The sequence below is a fragment of the Macaca thibetana genome, chromosome 10, assembly GCF_024542745.1.
Source record: "Macaca thibetana thibetana isolate TM-01 chromosome 10, ASM2454274v1, whole genome shotgun sequence".
Taxonomy (NCBI): Eukaryota; Metazoa; Chordata; class Mammalia; order Primates; family Cercopithecidae; genus Macaca; species Macaca thibetana.
In genome coordinates, this window is record NC_065587.1 from 9,323,865 (window position 1) to 9,336,472 (window position 12,608).

Here is a 12,608-nt window from a genome sequence, read left to right on the forward strand (position 1 = left end):
GTGGCTGCCCCTCACCCCACCCCCTCAGGGGGATCTGGCCTCCTAACCTTGCCAGGGGTGAAGTCCTTTAGGCCTTGAATGGTCAGCTTGTCCACAGGGTGAATCTTGTTGTAGTCGGCTGGGTCCGCGAAGGTCAGGGGCAGCAGGCCCTGTTTCTTCAGGTTGGTCTCTGGAAGGCAGGTGGCATTCGGTCATCAGGGGGCCTGACCAGCCTGGAGAGCTTCATTTTCTGAACCCATCTGGGGCTCTGGGAGTTGCCCCAATCCTGCTGCCTGGGACAATGCCCGGGCATTGACTACAGGGCCCTGGTCTGCTCCCTTTCACTAGGGGCGCCCCAAGCAAGTGTGCGCTGGTGCTGAGGTCTGCGAGGCCTTCCTGCTGCACATTCATGATCAAAAAGAACCCTCTGGCACGTGCCCTGGATCTCAGCGGCTCAGATCTACAAGCCTGGAAGCAGGGCCTGCGGGAAGCCAGGAAGCTGAGCATCAGATGTGCATTGTATGAGCCTAAGAAGGGGCGAGAGGCTGATGGGCCTGTGGGCTGCAGTGGAGATAGCCTAGAATCAGGCCCAACTCAGCCACGGGCAGGGCGAGTGACCTTGGTCACTAGGGATGGGATGAAGATGGCCTGGGTGCAGACTCCAGCTCACCGTGGATCCTGGCAAAGCTCTTGGTGATGATGGCCCGGGCCCCAAGGTGGCGAGGCTCCAGAGCTGCATGCTCCCGGCTCGAGCCCTCGCCGTAGTTCTCGTCTCCGATCACCACCCACCTGATGCCATGTTTCTGTCAGGCAAGCGGGGGTGAGGTTACAAGGCAGTCCCCACCTGCCTGGCCTCACCCACCTGGCGCCTGGGCATCCTGAGGCTCCCGGTAAAGGGGCTGGAGGGGCCCTTCCTCACCTGCTGCCTAAGGGCAAGTGAAGCCTGGGTGAATGAGACCCAAACGAGGCCCCGAGGGGACGGAGGCGCCTGGCTGTCTGCAGTGGCACAGAAGACAGAACCCACCCATTGGTGCTTGGCAGGGAGGCAGGTGTGTGGGGAGGGAGGTGGGGGTGAGACAGGGACGGCCTCCGGGGCCCCACCCAAGATGCATCTGTGAAGCTCAAGGTGCCCCCTTCCTGGGAGCACCCTCTGCTCCATCCAGCCACCAGGGGGTGCCAGAGTCCCCTCACCCAGCTGGGCCAGGACTTGTTCCGTCCGTTTCTCAAAGCAGAACAAGTCCAGTCACCTCAGACCCTGGCACTGGCCTCAGACCTCTCTGCCTGCTCACTGGGAGGCCCCGTGTAGCCCCCTCTCTGAGCCTGTTGGCCTCTGACTTCCCGAGCCGGCCCCCTTCCTCGTCTTGGTCTAGGGCCAGATACCTCCTGAGCGCTGCTCTCACTAACTCCTCCTGGTGCAGGGACCCGGCTGTACCACCGGACCTGGGCCTCATGCCCTCTCAGCCACAGGGAGGGGCCGCAGGCCTCTCCTTCCTTCCACAGCAGTCCCCTCTGGGCTCAGCCGGCGTCCTTCCTGGTTTCCATTCCCCTAATGTCCTCCCTGCACCTGCCTTCCGGGGCCCTTCAGGAGTGGCGACTGGCACTGCCCGCCCCCATCAACTCTGACCCACCTTGTAGTAGCGGGCAGTGTCAGGGACGGGGCCAAACTCCTGAGTGACGGCATTGCGCACGGAGTTGGCCTTGCCATTTTCAATGTTGATGGCACCAATGAGCAGGTTGTTGGAGATGTTGTCCAAGTGCCCACGGAACTTGAGCCAGGGGCCAGCAGCCGAGATGTGGTCAGTGGTACACTTCCCTTTGACCTTGGGTGGTGAGTAGAGAGGACAGAGGTCAAGGCATGGCCCTGGAGGGGTGGATGACAAGCCCTCCAGAGGCAGGCAGCAGGCTCTGGGGCCCAGGACGGGTGACAGAGGAGTGAGAGGCAGGCAAGGTTTTAGATACGTGTTCTGTGGTCCTGGTGCTTCCACCCTCAGGCCACATGGGCTCCGGCCAGCCCATCACTCATCCTCTCAAAGGCCTCTGGCTGCTCAGTCTCCCTTATGGTGCAGGTCACCCAAAGTGGGGACAGGTCAATGTTCGCTCACCCTTCAGGCCTTGGCTGCAAGATCAGCCACCGACCTCATGCCAGACACAGGAGCCCGGGACATGCCTGGGTCCTGGCTGATGACTGATTAGTCTTTTCTGTCATAGGGGTGCCTGGAGACCCCTTAATAAAAAGCATAAATTAATATCTGACACAGATTGGAGGCCTCTGGCCACACCAAAAAGGCTTGTTTTTGGTTGGTGCCAAACACAGGCCATCCCATATCCACGGGTGTGCAACTGTGGGGGCAGGAGTCATCCATAGCTTCCAGAGCCTGTGTGGACATGCCAGGTGTGGAGCCTGCTGTGCAATCACACACACCGTCCCAGCCCAGCCTAAGCTGTACTCACCTGTCCACACCCGCTGGAGGTGGCTCTGATCAGCGGCTGCCGGATGGCTGAGGGCCCCAGATGGAGGCCGGCCAGATCTAGCTCTGCCCAGTTCAGGGCCACAGAGAAGGGGAACGCTGGACTGCGCTACCCTCTCTGCTCTGCAGCCAAACCTCCCTTTCATCTCCCACCTGCGACTTGACTGTTCGCTCACTTCCTCCAGGTTCATGGCCCTTCCCGATGCTCAGGGGACGGGGGGCCCTGGCAGGGTGGGGCTGTCATGCCATCCCCGTGCTGCTGACCTTGATGAGGATCTGCAGGTCCTCCAGGTCCTTGCCATCCCACTTGTCAAAAGGCTCCAGGAGCTGCAGGCGCTGGCTGGTGGGGCTCACGTCCACGTGCTGCCCGCTGCTGTCCTTGGGGGGGTGCTGGTAGGTGTCCTGCCCTGGGTCAAACTCCTGCAGCAGGGGATGGGGATGTGTGGGGTGCTGAGTCCTCAGTTCCCACAAGGACGGACTCTCAGAAGGCAAGTTTCCCCGGGCCCCACCTCCCTTCCCAGGGAACAGAGCTGCTCCCTTCTCACTAGCAGCGTCCTCCCTGCCTGCACAGGAGGTGCTGTGAGGTTGAGAAGGAAGTGCTGTGGCCACACAGCAACCAGCAGAGCCCCCAGGGGGCACGGGCGCTCACCCCTTTGGGAAGCTCATCTGCATCCGGAGCCTCCAGCTTGAACTTCTTGCCATCCGTGCCCGTCAGGTAGTCGGTCTCGGGGTTGAACTTGAGGGTTCCCGCAATGGCCAGGGCTGTGACAATCTGAAATGGAGGTGGCCAGTATGTTGGTCAGCACCAGTCGACACTCCTGTCTCCTGCACCCACCAGAAGCCTAGACCAAAACTGAAACAGGAACCCAGGAAATTTCCATGTTCTCCCCAGACCCCTGTGTTCCTCAGGGGCCAGAGCTGCAGGACGATCTTTGGGACCATGGGGCCTTGGGACTGCAGAGGACTCAGGAAGCCAAGGGCAGTGCGGCCTCGCCCATCCCGGCAGGGCCAGGCCGGCAGTGCTGTCCTCTGTCCTCACAGCTGTCCTGGAGGGAGCAGGCGCCTGGCGCAGAAGTGCCGCTGTGATGCAAAGCCCCTCAGTGCGGAGGACGCTAAAAACATAGAAGGGGCCATTCTTCCATCCATTTAGCAAGAAGTATTTGTAGAACACGCAGGTAAACAACCAAGTCAAGAGAGCCTGGCCATGTGCCAGTCACGGCCAGGGCCGAATACCACCAAGAGCAAGGCTGGTTCTGGCCACGGGAACAATGGCAAGGCCTCGAGTTTGTGGAACTCCCACCTGGAGTCAGAAACTGCATGTGTCCCACACACTTTCCCAGGTAATCCCAAGGATTATGGGGACACAGAGAAGGTAGGTGACTTGGCCATGCTCATACAGCGAGTTAGAGGCAGGGCTGGGATGTGTCCTAGGCAGTGAGTGAGATTCCAAATTCCATGCTCATAAGCACAAACCACTAAATAAATATCTCATAATCCCACGACCCAGGGAGCCCCAGGCAGGAAGCACCAAGCATGCGCCTGGGGCTGGGAAGACCCGTGGCTCCTGGCTCCACCTGGATGACCCCTGCCCTGCGATGTCAACCCTGGCCCCAGTCCCCATCTCCTCCTGCCTCCTCCTCTGACCCGCCAGGAGCCCCCAGAGGCCGTCCCAGGCTCATGCGCAGCTGGGCGATCTCACCTCTGGGGATGTGACGAAGGCATGGGTCTCGGGGTTCGCGTCATTGCGACCCGTGAAGTTCCTGTTGTAGGAGGTGACGATTGTGTTCTTCTCCCCCTTCTTGATGTCCTTCCTGCCAGGTCAGAGGGAATAGGGTTAGGGATATCTGGCCTTGTCACCTGGCCTGTGCCGAGAACAGGTAAGCTGGGTTCCTGCAGCGCAGCCCGGCCTAGCTCCTACCGAGGGAAAATGGAGATGCCCTGCCAGGGCTGCCTCCTCCCTGGGCCACACGCAGAGCGGAGAGGAACCTCAGGATCGCTGGGCCCAGCCTGCAACCACACGTAAGGCAGAGGCAAGGCTTCGGTCAAGGCCCGAGTTTCCTGACCTGGAGCCACTGCCTCCTCTCCAATGGCTCCATCAGAGTTTCTGCTGTGTCCGTTAGGGTAAGGCCGCGCTGGCTTCCTCCTGCCAGCCCAGGCTTTAGCCAAGTGGCCCCCCAGTGCCTCTGCAGGGCTCTTCCTCACCCAGCCCCACTTTCCAGGCATGTCTGCCAGAGGTTTCTAATGGGCAAGAGTCCCTGGAGCTATAGATCTTGGCTGGAGTCTCTTCTCTCAATCCCAATAATTCCTCCTCCAACTTCTGGGGCTCCATACCCTGTGCACAAGGGGCTGTCCTGTCAAAAGATGTGCCTCTTACCTGTCCCACTGGCCAATGCAGGGGCCACAAGCATTGGCCAGGACAATGCCGCCCAGATCCCTCAAGATCTGTGCCTGCCAGGGAAAGAGGAAGACAGAATGTCAAGGGCAGGTAAGAGTCTGATGGGAAGGGGTGATTTGGTGGCTGCAGGATGAAGTGCTATACTGGAACCCCAGGGCAGCCACTGGGACCTGCACCAGCCCCGGCCCAACACGCCTGTGGGCTTGTGCCACCTGGAGGCATTACTCAGCATGGAGTCAGGGAGATAGGCAGGGGGATATGGGCACTCACATAGCCGTCCCGCTCAATGGTGGCGCGGATCTGCTCGGAACCTGGAGTGATGGTGAACTGGGACTTGCACTTGAGGCCATGGGCCAGTGCCTGCTTGGCCACAGCTGCTGAGCGCCCCATATCTTCATAGCTTGAATTGGTGCAGCTACCAATTAGACCTGGTGCATTGTGGGTGGTGGGGTTAAGGGTCAGGAGGAGACTGTGAGCAGAGGTCTCCACCTGACCTCAAATTATCCAGACTTGGTCAAAAGAGTTCACCATCTGGGCTGGGCCAGAGACTTTTTAACAGAGACCAGTTGGAAGCAACCGAAATACCCAGTAATAAAGGACAGGCTACTCATTACTTGGCATGATTTGAAGAAAGACACTGCAGTCATTGGCCATGACACTGAACACATTAGTACTATGACCCCTTTTACAGCAATATCATGTACATGTCTACGTAGGCACGTCAGAGGGCTCATATGAACAGCCATCCTTGATGGGCTGGTGCTGATAGGAGATGCTAATTTTCTTCTTTTATACTTTCTAGTATTTTCTGGGTTTTAAAGATTGTTTTATAATTAGGGCGATAAGAGTTCTTTTTAAAGTCTATAAAAACTGAGTAACATCGCATTGTGTGTACAGTTTCTTTTTTTTTTTTTTTTTTTGAGACAGGGTCTTGCTCTGTCACCCAGGCTGGAGTGCAAGGGCGCAGTCATGGCTTACTTACTGCAGTCTCTAACTCCTGGGGCTCAAGCAACTCCTCCTGCCTCAATATCCTGAGTAGCTGGGACCAACAGGTGAGTAACACCACACCTGGCTAATTAAAATATTTTTTTTTGTAGAGACGAAGTCTCAACCATGTTGCCACGGCTCGTCTTGAACTCCTGGGATCAAATGATCCTCCTGCCTCAGCCTCTCAAAATGTTGGGATTGGCCGGGCGCAATGGCTCATGCCTGTAATCCCAGAACTTTGAGAGGCCAAGGCAGGTGGATCACTTCAGGTCAGGAGTTCCAGACTAGCCTGGCCAACATGGTGAAACCCCATCTCTACTAAAAATACAAAAATTAGCCAGGAGTGGTGGCAGGCACCTGTAATCTCAGCTACACGAAAGGCTGAGGCAGGAGGATTGCTTAAACCTGGGAGGCAGAGGCTGCAGTGAGCCGAGATCACACCACCTGTACTCCAGCCTGGGTGACAGAGCAAGACTCTGTCTCAAAAAACAAACAAACAAACAAAAAAACAAAAACCACCACCACCAAAAAGTGTTGGGATTACAGGGGAAAGCCAATGCAACCAGCCAGGATAGTTTCTTTTATTAATTCAGTAATTTACTTTCCCCCCCCTTTTTTTTTTTTCCTTGAGACAGAGTCTCGCTCTGTCGCCCAGGCTGGAGTGCAGTGGCGCGATGTTGGCTCACTGCAAGCTCCACCTCCTGGGTTCACGCCATTCTCCTGCCTCAGCCTCCCCAGCAGCTGGGACTACAGGCACCCGCCAACATGCCCGGCTAATTTTTTGTATTTTTAGTAGAGATGGGGTTTCACCGTGTTAGCCAGGATGGTCTTGATTTCCTGACGTCATGATCCACCTGCCTCGGCCTCCCAAAGTGGTGGGATTACAGGCATGAGCCACCGCGCCCAGCGACAACTGTATTTTTTATTTATTTTTTTCACTGGTGATAGCAGCAATAGGCCCAACACCACCTTCAAGGTGTCAGTACGATCACGACTCCTGTTTTACACATGGGGACCCACACACTGACAGTGAAGAAGTTTGCTCAGGGTCACTCAGCTATTAGGTGGCAGAGCCAGGATTCAAGCCCAGGCCATCTGGCTCCAGGCTCCATGTGCTTCACAGCCACACTGTACCCAGCAGCAGCAGCAGATGCCAGTGACTGGCATGCCAGGGTGTCTGCATGTGTAAAGCATGAAAAGTCACATGAAGCAGCAAGGGTGATGTAAAATGTAAAACAGAGAAATCTATGCACACAATACACAGAAACACGGCACACCTCTCCAAGAGCTCCTAAGAGCTTGCTCCTGGCTGGGGGTTAAGATTAGGAGTTTTAAAAATTCCTCTTGATTGTGAATATTCTCTACAATAAACATATTTTTCTTTTCTGCCAAAAAAAAGTAACTTTTCTTTTTTTTTTTTTTTTTGGAGACAGGCTCTGTTGCCTGAGTCTGGAGTTTTGAGTCTGGCTCTATTGCCCAGGCTGGAATGCAGTGGTACCATCTCGGCTCACTACAGCCTGGACCTCCAGGACTCAAGTGATCCTCCCACCTTTGCCTCCTGAGTACCTTGGACTATAGGCATGCGACTCCACACTGGGCCAATTTTCTTTCTTTTTTTTTTTTAATACGGAGTCTCGCTCTGTTGCCCAGGCTGGGATGCAGTGGTACGATCTCGGCTCATTGCAAATTCTGCCTCCCGGGTTCAAGCGATTCTCCTGCCTCAGCCTCCCGAGTGGCTGAGACTACAGGCATGTGCCACCACCCCCAGCTAATTTTTTGTATTTTTAGTAGAGATGGGTTTCACCGTGTTTTAGCCAGGATGCTCTCAATCTCCTGACCTCTTGATCCACCCGCCTCGGCCTCCCAAAGTGCTGGGATTACAGGTGTGAGCCACCGTGCCCGGCCAATTTTTGCATTTTCTTTTTTTTTTCTTTTTTTTTTTTGAGACGGAGTCTCGCTCTGTCGCCGGGGCTGGAGCGCAGTGGCCGGATCTCAGCTCACTGCAAGCTCTGCCTCCCGGGTTTACGCCATTCTCCTGCCTCAGCCTCCTGTGTAGCTGGGACTACAGGCGCCCGCCACCTCGCCCGGCTAGTTTTTTGTATTTTTTTTTTAGTAGAGACGGGGTTTCACCGTGTTAGCCAGGATGGTCTCGATCTCCTGACCTCGTGATCCGCCCGTCTCGGCCTCCCAAAGTGCTGGGATTACAGGCTTGAGCCACCGCGCCCGGCCGCATTTTCTTTTAAGAGACAGGGTTTTTCCATGTTGCCCAGGCTGGTCTTGAACTCCTAGACTCAAGTAATCCACCTGCCTTGGCCTCCCGAAATGCTGGGATTTCAAGCATGAGCCACTACCCCCGCCGAAAAAATAATTTCTCAATACTAAACCCATCTCAGAAACTGCCCACCTTAGCAAGTGCCACACAGTAGGCATAGGTGATTGTCTACAGCTCTGGGCAGAGCCACTGGCCCTGAGACCTGCTAAACAGATGGGGTGGAAGGTGCTCACCCACTCGGATGTCCAGAGGCCATCCTTCCTTCTCTGCCACCTTGCCCACTTCTGCCACAGGGTGAGCCAGGTCAGGGGTGAAGGGCCCATTGATGTGTGGCTTCAGCTGAAGAAACAAACATGCAAGGAAAAGAGAGGAGGGAAGAAAGCTTGAAGCGGGGCCAGCCTCTTTCACTGCTTCACCACGTCCCCAAAGTTGAGAGGCCAACAACTTTCTCTTGACTGAAACCTCATCACAGGGAAGACCTGAGCAGTTGGGTCTGCACACACTCGTTCCTGGGCTCCCTCCAGCCCTGCAAGGCTGGGCTCAGCTCTGCTCTGCAGATAAAGGACCTGAAGCTTAGAAGTGACATGCTGTGCTCGAGGTCACACAGCTAGGAGACAGCAGAGGAATGGAATGAATCAAGGCTGTCGTCCTCCTAAGTTCATTATCTCCCATTCAATGTTGCTTTTGGAATCTTTTTTTTTTTTTGAGACGGAGTCTCACTCTGTCGCCCGGGCTGGAGTGCAGTGTGCGATCTCGGCTCACTGCAGCCTCTACCTCCCGGGTTTACACCATTCTCCTGCATCAGCGTCCCGAGTAGCTGGGATTACAGGTGCCTGCCAGCACACCTGGCTAATTTTTTTTGTATTTTTTTTAGTAGAGACAGGGTTTCATCGTGTTTGCCAGGAGGGTCTCAATCTCCTGACCTCGTGATCCACACACCTCGGCCTCCCAAAGTGCTGGGATTACAGGCATGAGTCACCTTGCCTGGCCACTTTTGAAATCTTATGACAAAAACGGACTTAAGGCCAGATGCTTTACATGTCATAATCATCAGTAAATGCGAGGCACTCAGCTGTGTGCCCAGCATGCAGTAAACCTCCATCAGTGTTAGTTACGTGAATTCATTCAATCCTCACGACTGTTGCAGGTTCCACATGTGATGGGGCAAGGGGCCCACAGAGGCCACATATGTGATCGAGGCCACGAAACTTAAGTGGCAGAGCCGAGGTGTGAACTCCTGCAGACGGGATCCTCCGGCCTGCCCTTCCTCTGGCTCTGCAAACATGTGCTCTGATCTGTGGGTCTCAGGGTGCCTCTGAACTCAGATAACAAAAACCCTTCAGGGTGAAACCTTGGCTTCTGCTAAAGCTGAGCTGGTGGCAAACTGACATTCGCTTCTGGTTCAGCGGCCAGAACTACCTCTGCTCTCCCTGTGGCTGTGTCCCCCCCCTCCCCACCCCTCACTCCAGCCTGCTTCAGGAAGCAGTTTGCAGGAACACTGGGCACCCAGGGACCCACGAGTCACTGAGATGACTTGCTTTTTTTTTTTTTTTTGAGACAGTGTCGCTCTGTCACCCAGACTGGAGTGCAGTGGTGCAATCTCAGCTGACTGCAACCTCTGTGTCCCGGGTTCAAGTGATTCTTCTGCCTCAGCCTCCTGAATAGCTGGGATTACAGGCACATGGCACTACGCCCAGCTAATTTTTGTATTTTTTTTTTTTTTTTTTTTTTAGTAGAGACAGGGTTTCACCATGTTGGACAGGCTGTTCTGGAACTGCTGACCTCAACTGACCCACGCGCCTTGGCCTCCCAAAGTGCTGGGATTACAAGTGTGAACCACCGCCCGGCCCTCAGTATTTAGGCAGGACCCGCCCTGCTCCCCCCTACTCTAAGAAACTTCTTGAACCCAATTGTCTCCTCACCTCACTGAGGTTAACTTCAATTAGTTGGTCATAATGGCAGCCAGGGTCAGGCACCAGGTGATCCTTGAATTCATCAGCTAGATTGGCAATGTCTGAAATCAACAAGGGACGGGGATGGAGCACGTGAAACAGAAACTGTTCTTGAGCGTTCACTCACCACCCACCTGAACACCTGCCACACACCAGGCCCTGGGCGCTGACTAGGCCAATGAAGAAAGCAAGGCTGCTGTCCCTGCCCTTACAGAGCTCACACCCTAGTGCAGGAGCTGTCAGGGACACGGTGACACAAAGGAGGAGCAGCAGCGAAGGTTCAGAGCCGGGGAGGGTGTCCTAGAAGTGAAGAGCTGGGTTTTGAAGAAGCAGTCACTCATTAAGGGAAGGGCCTTCCAAGGATTCCACGTGCTTACGGGTCTCCCCATGGGCCCTGGTCTCTGGCTCCTCGTTCACTGCCCCCACGCACCACCCTTCACAGGTGCCAGTGCCCTCTGAGCTCCAAAGAAGCCAAGCTAGAGCCTCAGGAAGTTGTCAGGGGAGGCTGGGAAGGTGGTTCTCCTTCCAGATGTTCCCGTTAGGTCAGGAATTATCAACAGAAGTGATCCCTGTCATTTCCGGAGCTTCCTGTAGTGGACAGCAGGGACCAGCCCGAGAAGGGCGGGCATTCAGCCACCTTCCAGGGAAAATGAAATTCCCATCCTGAGGTGGGGCTATCTTGAACTCAGACACCAGGCCCTTTAGAAGCTGGAGAGAGCTCCAGACACTCAGAAACATATCGCACCTCTTCAGGGCTTTCTCAGAGCCTCAGACGCCTGTCTGGAGACACTGGGTTAAGGGCCCCTGCCCTACAGGGAAAGGCGTAGCTCTGTCTTGGGGAGGAGCAGGCATGTGACTGTCCCACCTACACGGGCCTGCCCCCGCCAGCTCACCTGCCCGGCCAGTCTTGCTCAGGTACTTCTTCATCCGGTGGTTGTAAGGGAACACGGAAGTGGTGGCCCCAATTTCTGCGCCCATGTTGCAGATTGTCGCCATGCCTGTGGAGCAAAAGAGCTCTGGGCATTGGCTGGTGGTCAGGCCACGGTCCCATGCACCTGCTACACGGCCACCCGCATCTTCACACCAGGGAGCTGCATCACTTCTCCCCACTGAGAGAGATGTGGTGACAGCGGGCCGACTCATTCCTTGAGGCCCTGGGTAAAAACCTGGGCCAGTGAGGGGAGGCCATGGGGACCAGAGCTCAGGGCCCCAGCTCAGGACGGCTGCTGGGTAGAGTGAAGAGGACTCAAGTGAAGATTCAGCCCCCACACACTGAGCTACAAGTTTGGGGCCTGTCACTCAAGAGACCAGACAGACACCACGTACTGAAGGCTGACCTGGCCAGACACTGCCCAGTTGCTATTCTTTTTGGCAGAGGAGGAACTGGCTCAGAGATTCAAGGTCATGCCATAAAGCACATAAAGGAAGATGCTGGCATTCGGGTCTCGGTCTGTTTGCCTGGTGGCCCGCCCTCCTTCAGCCATACCATGCTGGAGACATTTTTCTGTGTCTCAAGTTTTCCAGTGATGGAGGCCGAGGCGGACGGATCACCTGAGGTCAGGAGTTTGAGACCAGCCTGGCCAACATGGTGAAACCCCGTCTCTTCTTAAAAAAAAAAAACAAAAAACAAAAAACAAAAACAACAACAACAAGAAAAAAAACAGGCTGGGCGAGGTGGCTCACATCTGTAATCCCAGCACTTTGGGAGGCCAAGGTGGGCAGATCACGAGGTCAAGAGATTGAGACCATCCTAGCCAACATGGTGAAACCCCGTCTCTACTAAAAATACAAAAATTAGCAGGGTGTGGCGGCATGCACCTGTAGTCCCAGCTACTTGGGAGGCTGAGGCAGGAGAATCGCTTGAACCTGGGAGGCGGAGGTTGCAGTGAGCCGAGATCGCGCCACTGCACTCCAGCCTGGTGACACAGCAAGACTCCGGCTCAAAACAAAACAAAACAAAACAATACAAAAAAATTAGCTGGGCATCATGATACACGCCTGTAATCCCAGCTACTCAGGAGGCTGAGACCAGAGAATCGCTTGAACCCGGGAGGTAGAGATTGCAGTGAGCCGAGATTGTACCACTGCATTCCAGCCTGGGCGACAGAGTGAGACTCCGTCCCAAAAAACAAAAACAGAAACAAAACTGAAATGATACACACTGTCTGGACCACAAAGCGTCACAGAACTGGTGGGGCTCACAGGTACCCCAGCTGCTACCAGGCCCCCTGCCTCAGGAGCCACTAGGATGGAGGTAGGGGCCTGTTACCAACTTCCCGGCTGAGCAGTCCCGTGGCGGGAGCGAGCCCATCACTGCAGGGGAACCAGAGTTCTGCAGGGCTGCCAGGGAGCCCAGGCAGGCAGCTGGGAAGTCTGGACTGTTGCAAGTCTCCCTGGATTTCTAAGGGCCAGGCATCGAGGACAGGTCACCAGGACTGACAGGCAGGGAGCAGCCGGCTCCCACCTGGTCTTGGAGGCTGACAGGCACCAATCTCTAATCCAAGGGAGGTGTGTGAGGCTCAAACTTCAGCCAAGGGAGAATGTGGGCCTGCAGC

General features: G+C 55.4%; 2 protein-coding genes across 3 annotated transcripts in view; one reads left to right on the plus strand and one right to left on the minus strand.

The window, feature by feature from the left end:
* The window catches only part of PHF5A (PHD finger protein 5A), a 132,354-nt gene that overhangs the window by 62,371 nt on the left and 57,375 nt on the right, over nucleotides 1-12,608 (plus strand). The gene's annotated exons all lie outside the window — the stretch shown is intronic.
* The window catches only part of ACO2 (aconitase 2), a 297,744-nt gene that overhangs the window by 915 nt on the left and 284,221 nt on the right, over nucleotides 1-12,608 (minus strand). The window contains exons 8-18 of one of the 2 annotated variants that reach the window (XM_050805828.1): nucleotides 10,947-11,051; nucleotides 10,024-10,115; nucleotides 8,335-8,440; nucleotides 5,113-5,270; nucleotides 4,822-4,895; nucleotides 4,147-4,258; nucleotides 3,097-3,219; nucleotides 2,712-2,867; nucleotides 1,608-1,799; nucleotides 650-782; nucleotides 48-169 (exon numbers count right to left, since the gene is read on the minus strand). In XM_050805828.1, the coding sequence (XP_050661785.1) occupies nucleotides 48-169; nucleotides 650-782; nucleotides 1,608-1,799; nucleotides 2,712-2,867; nucleotides 3,097-3,219; nucleotides 4,147-4,258; nucleotides 4,822-4,895; nucleotides 5,113-5,270; nucleotides 8,335-8,440; nucleotides 10,024-10,115; nucleotides 10,947-11,051 (1,373 nt within the window). Of the gene's footprint in view, nucleotides 1-47; nucleotides 170-649; nucleotides 976-1,607; nucleotides 1,800-2,711; nucleotides 2,868-3,096; nucleotides 3,220-4,146; nucleotides 4,259-4,821; nucleotides 4,896-5,112; nucleotides 5,271-8,334; nucleotides 8,441-10,023; nucleotides 10,116-10,946; nucleotides 11,052-12,608 lie in introns of those variants that run through there. The other variant, XM_050805829.1, reaches the window with a different exon arrangement.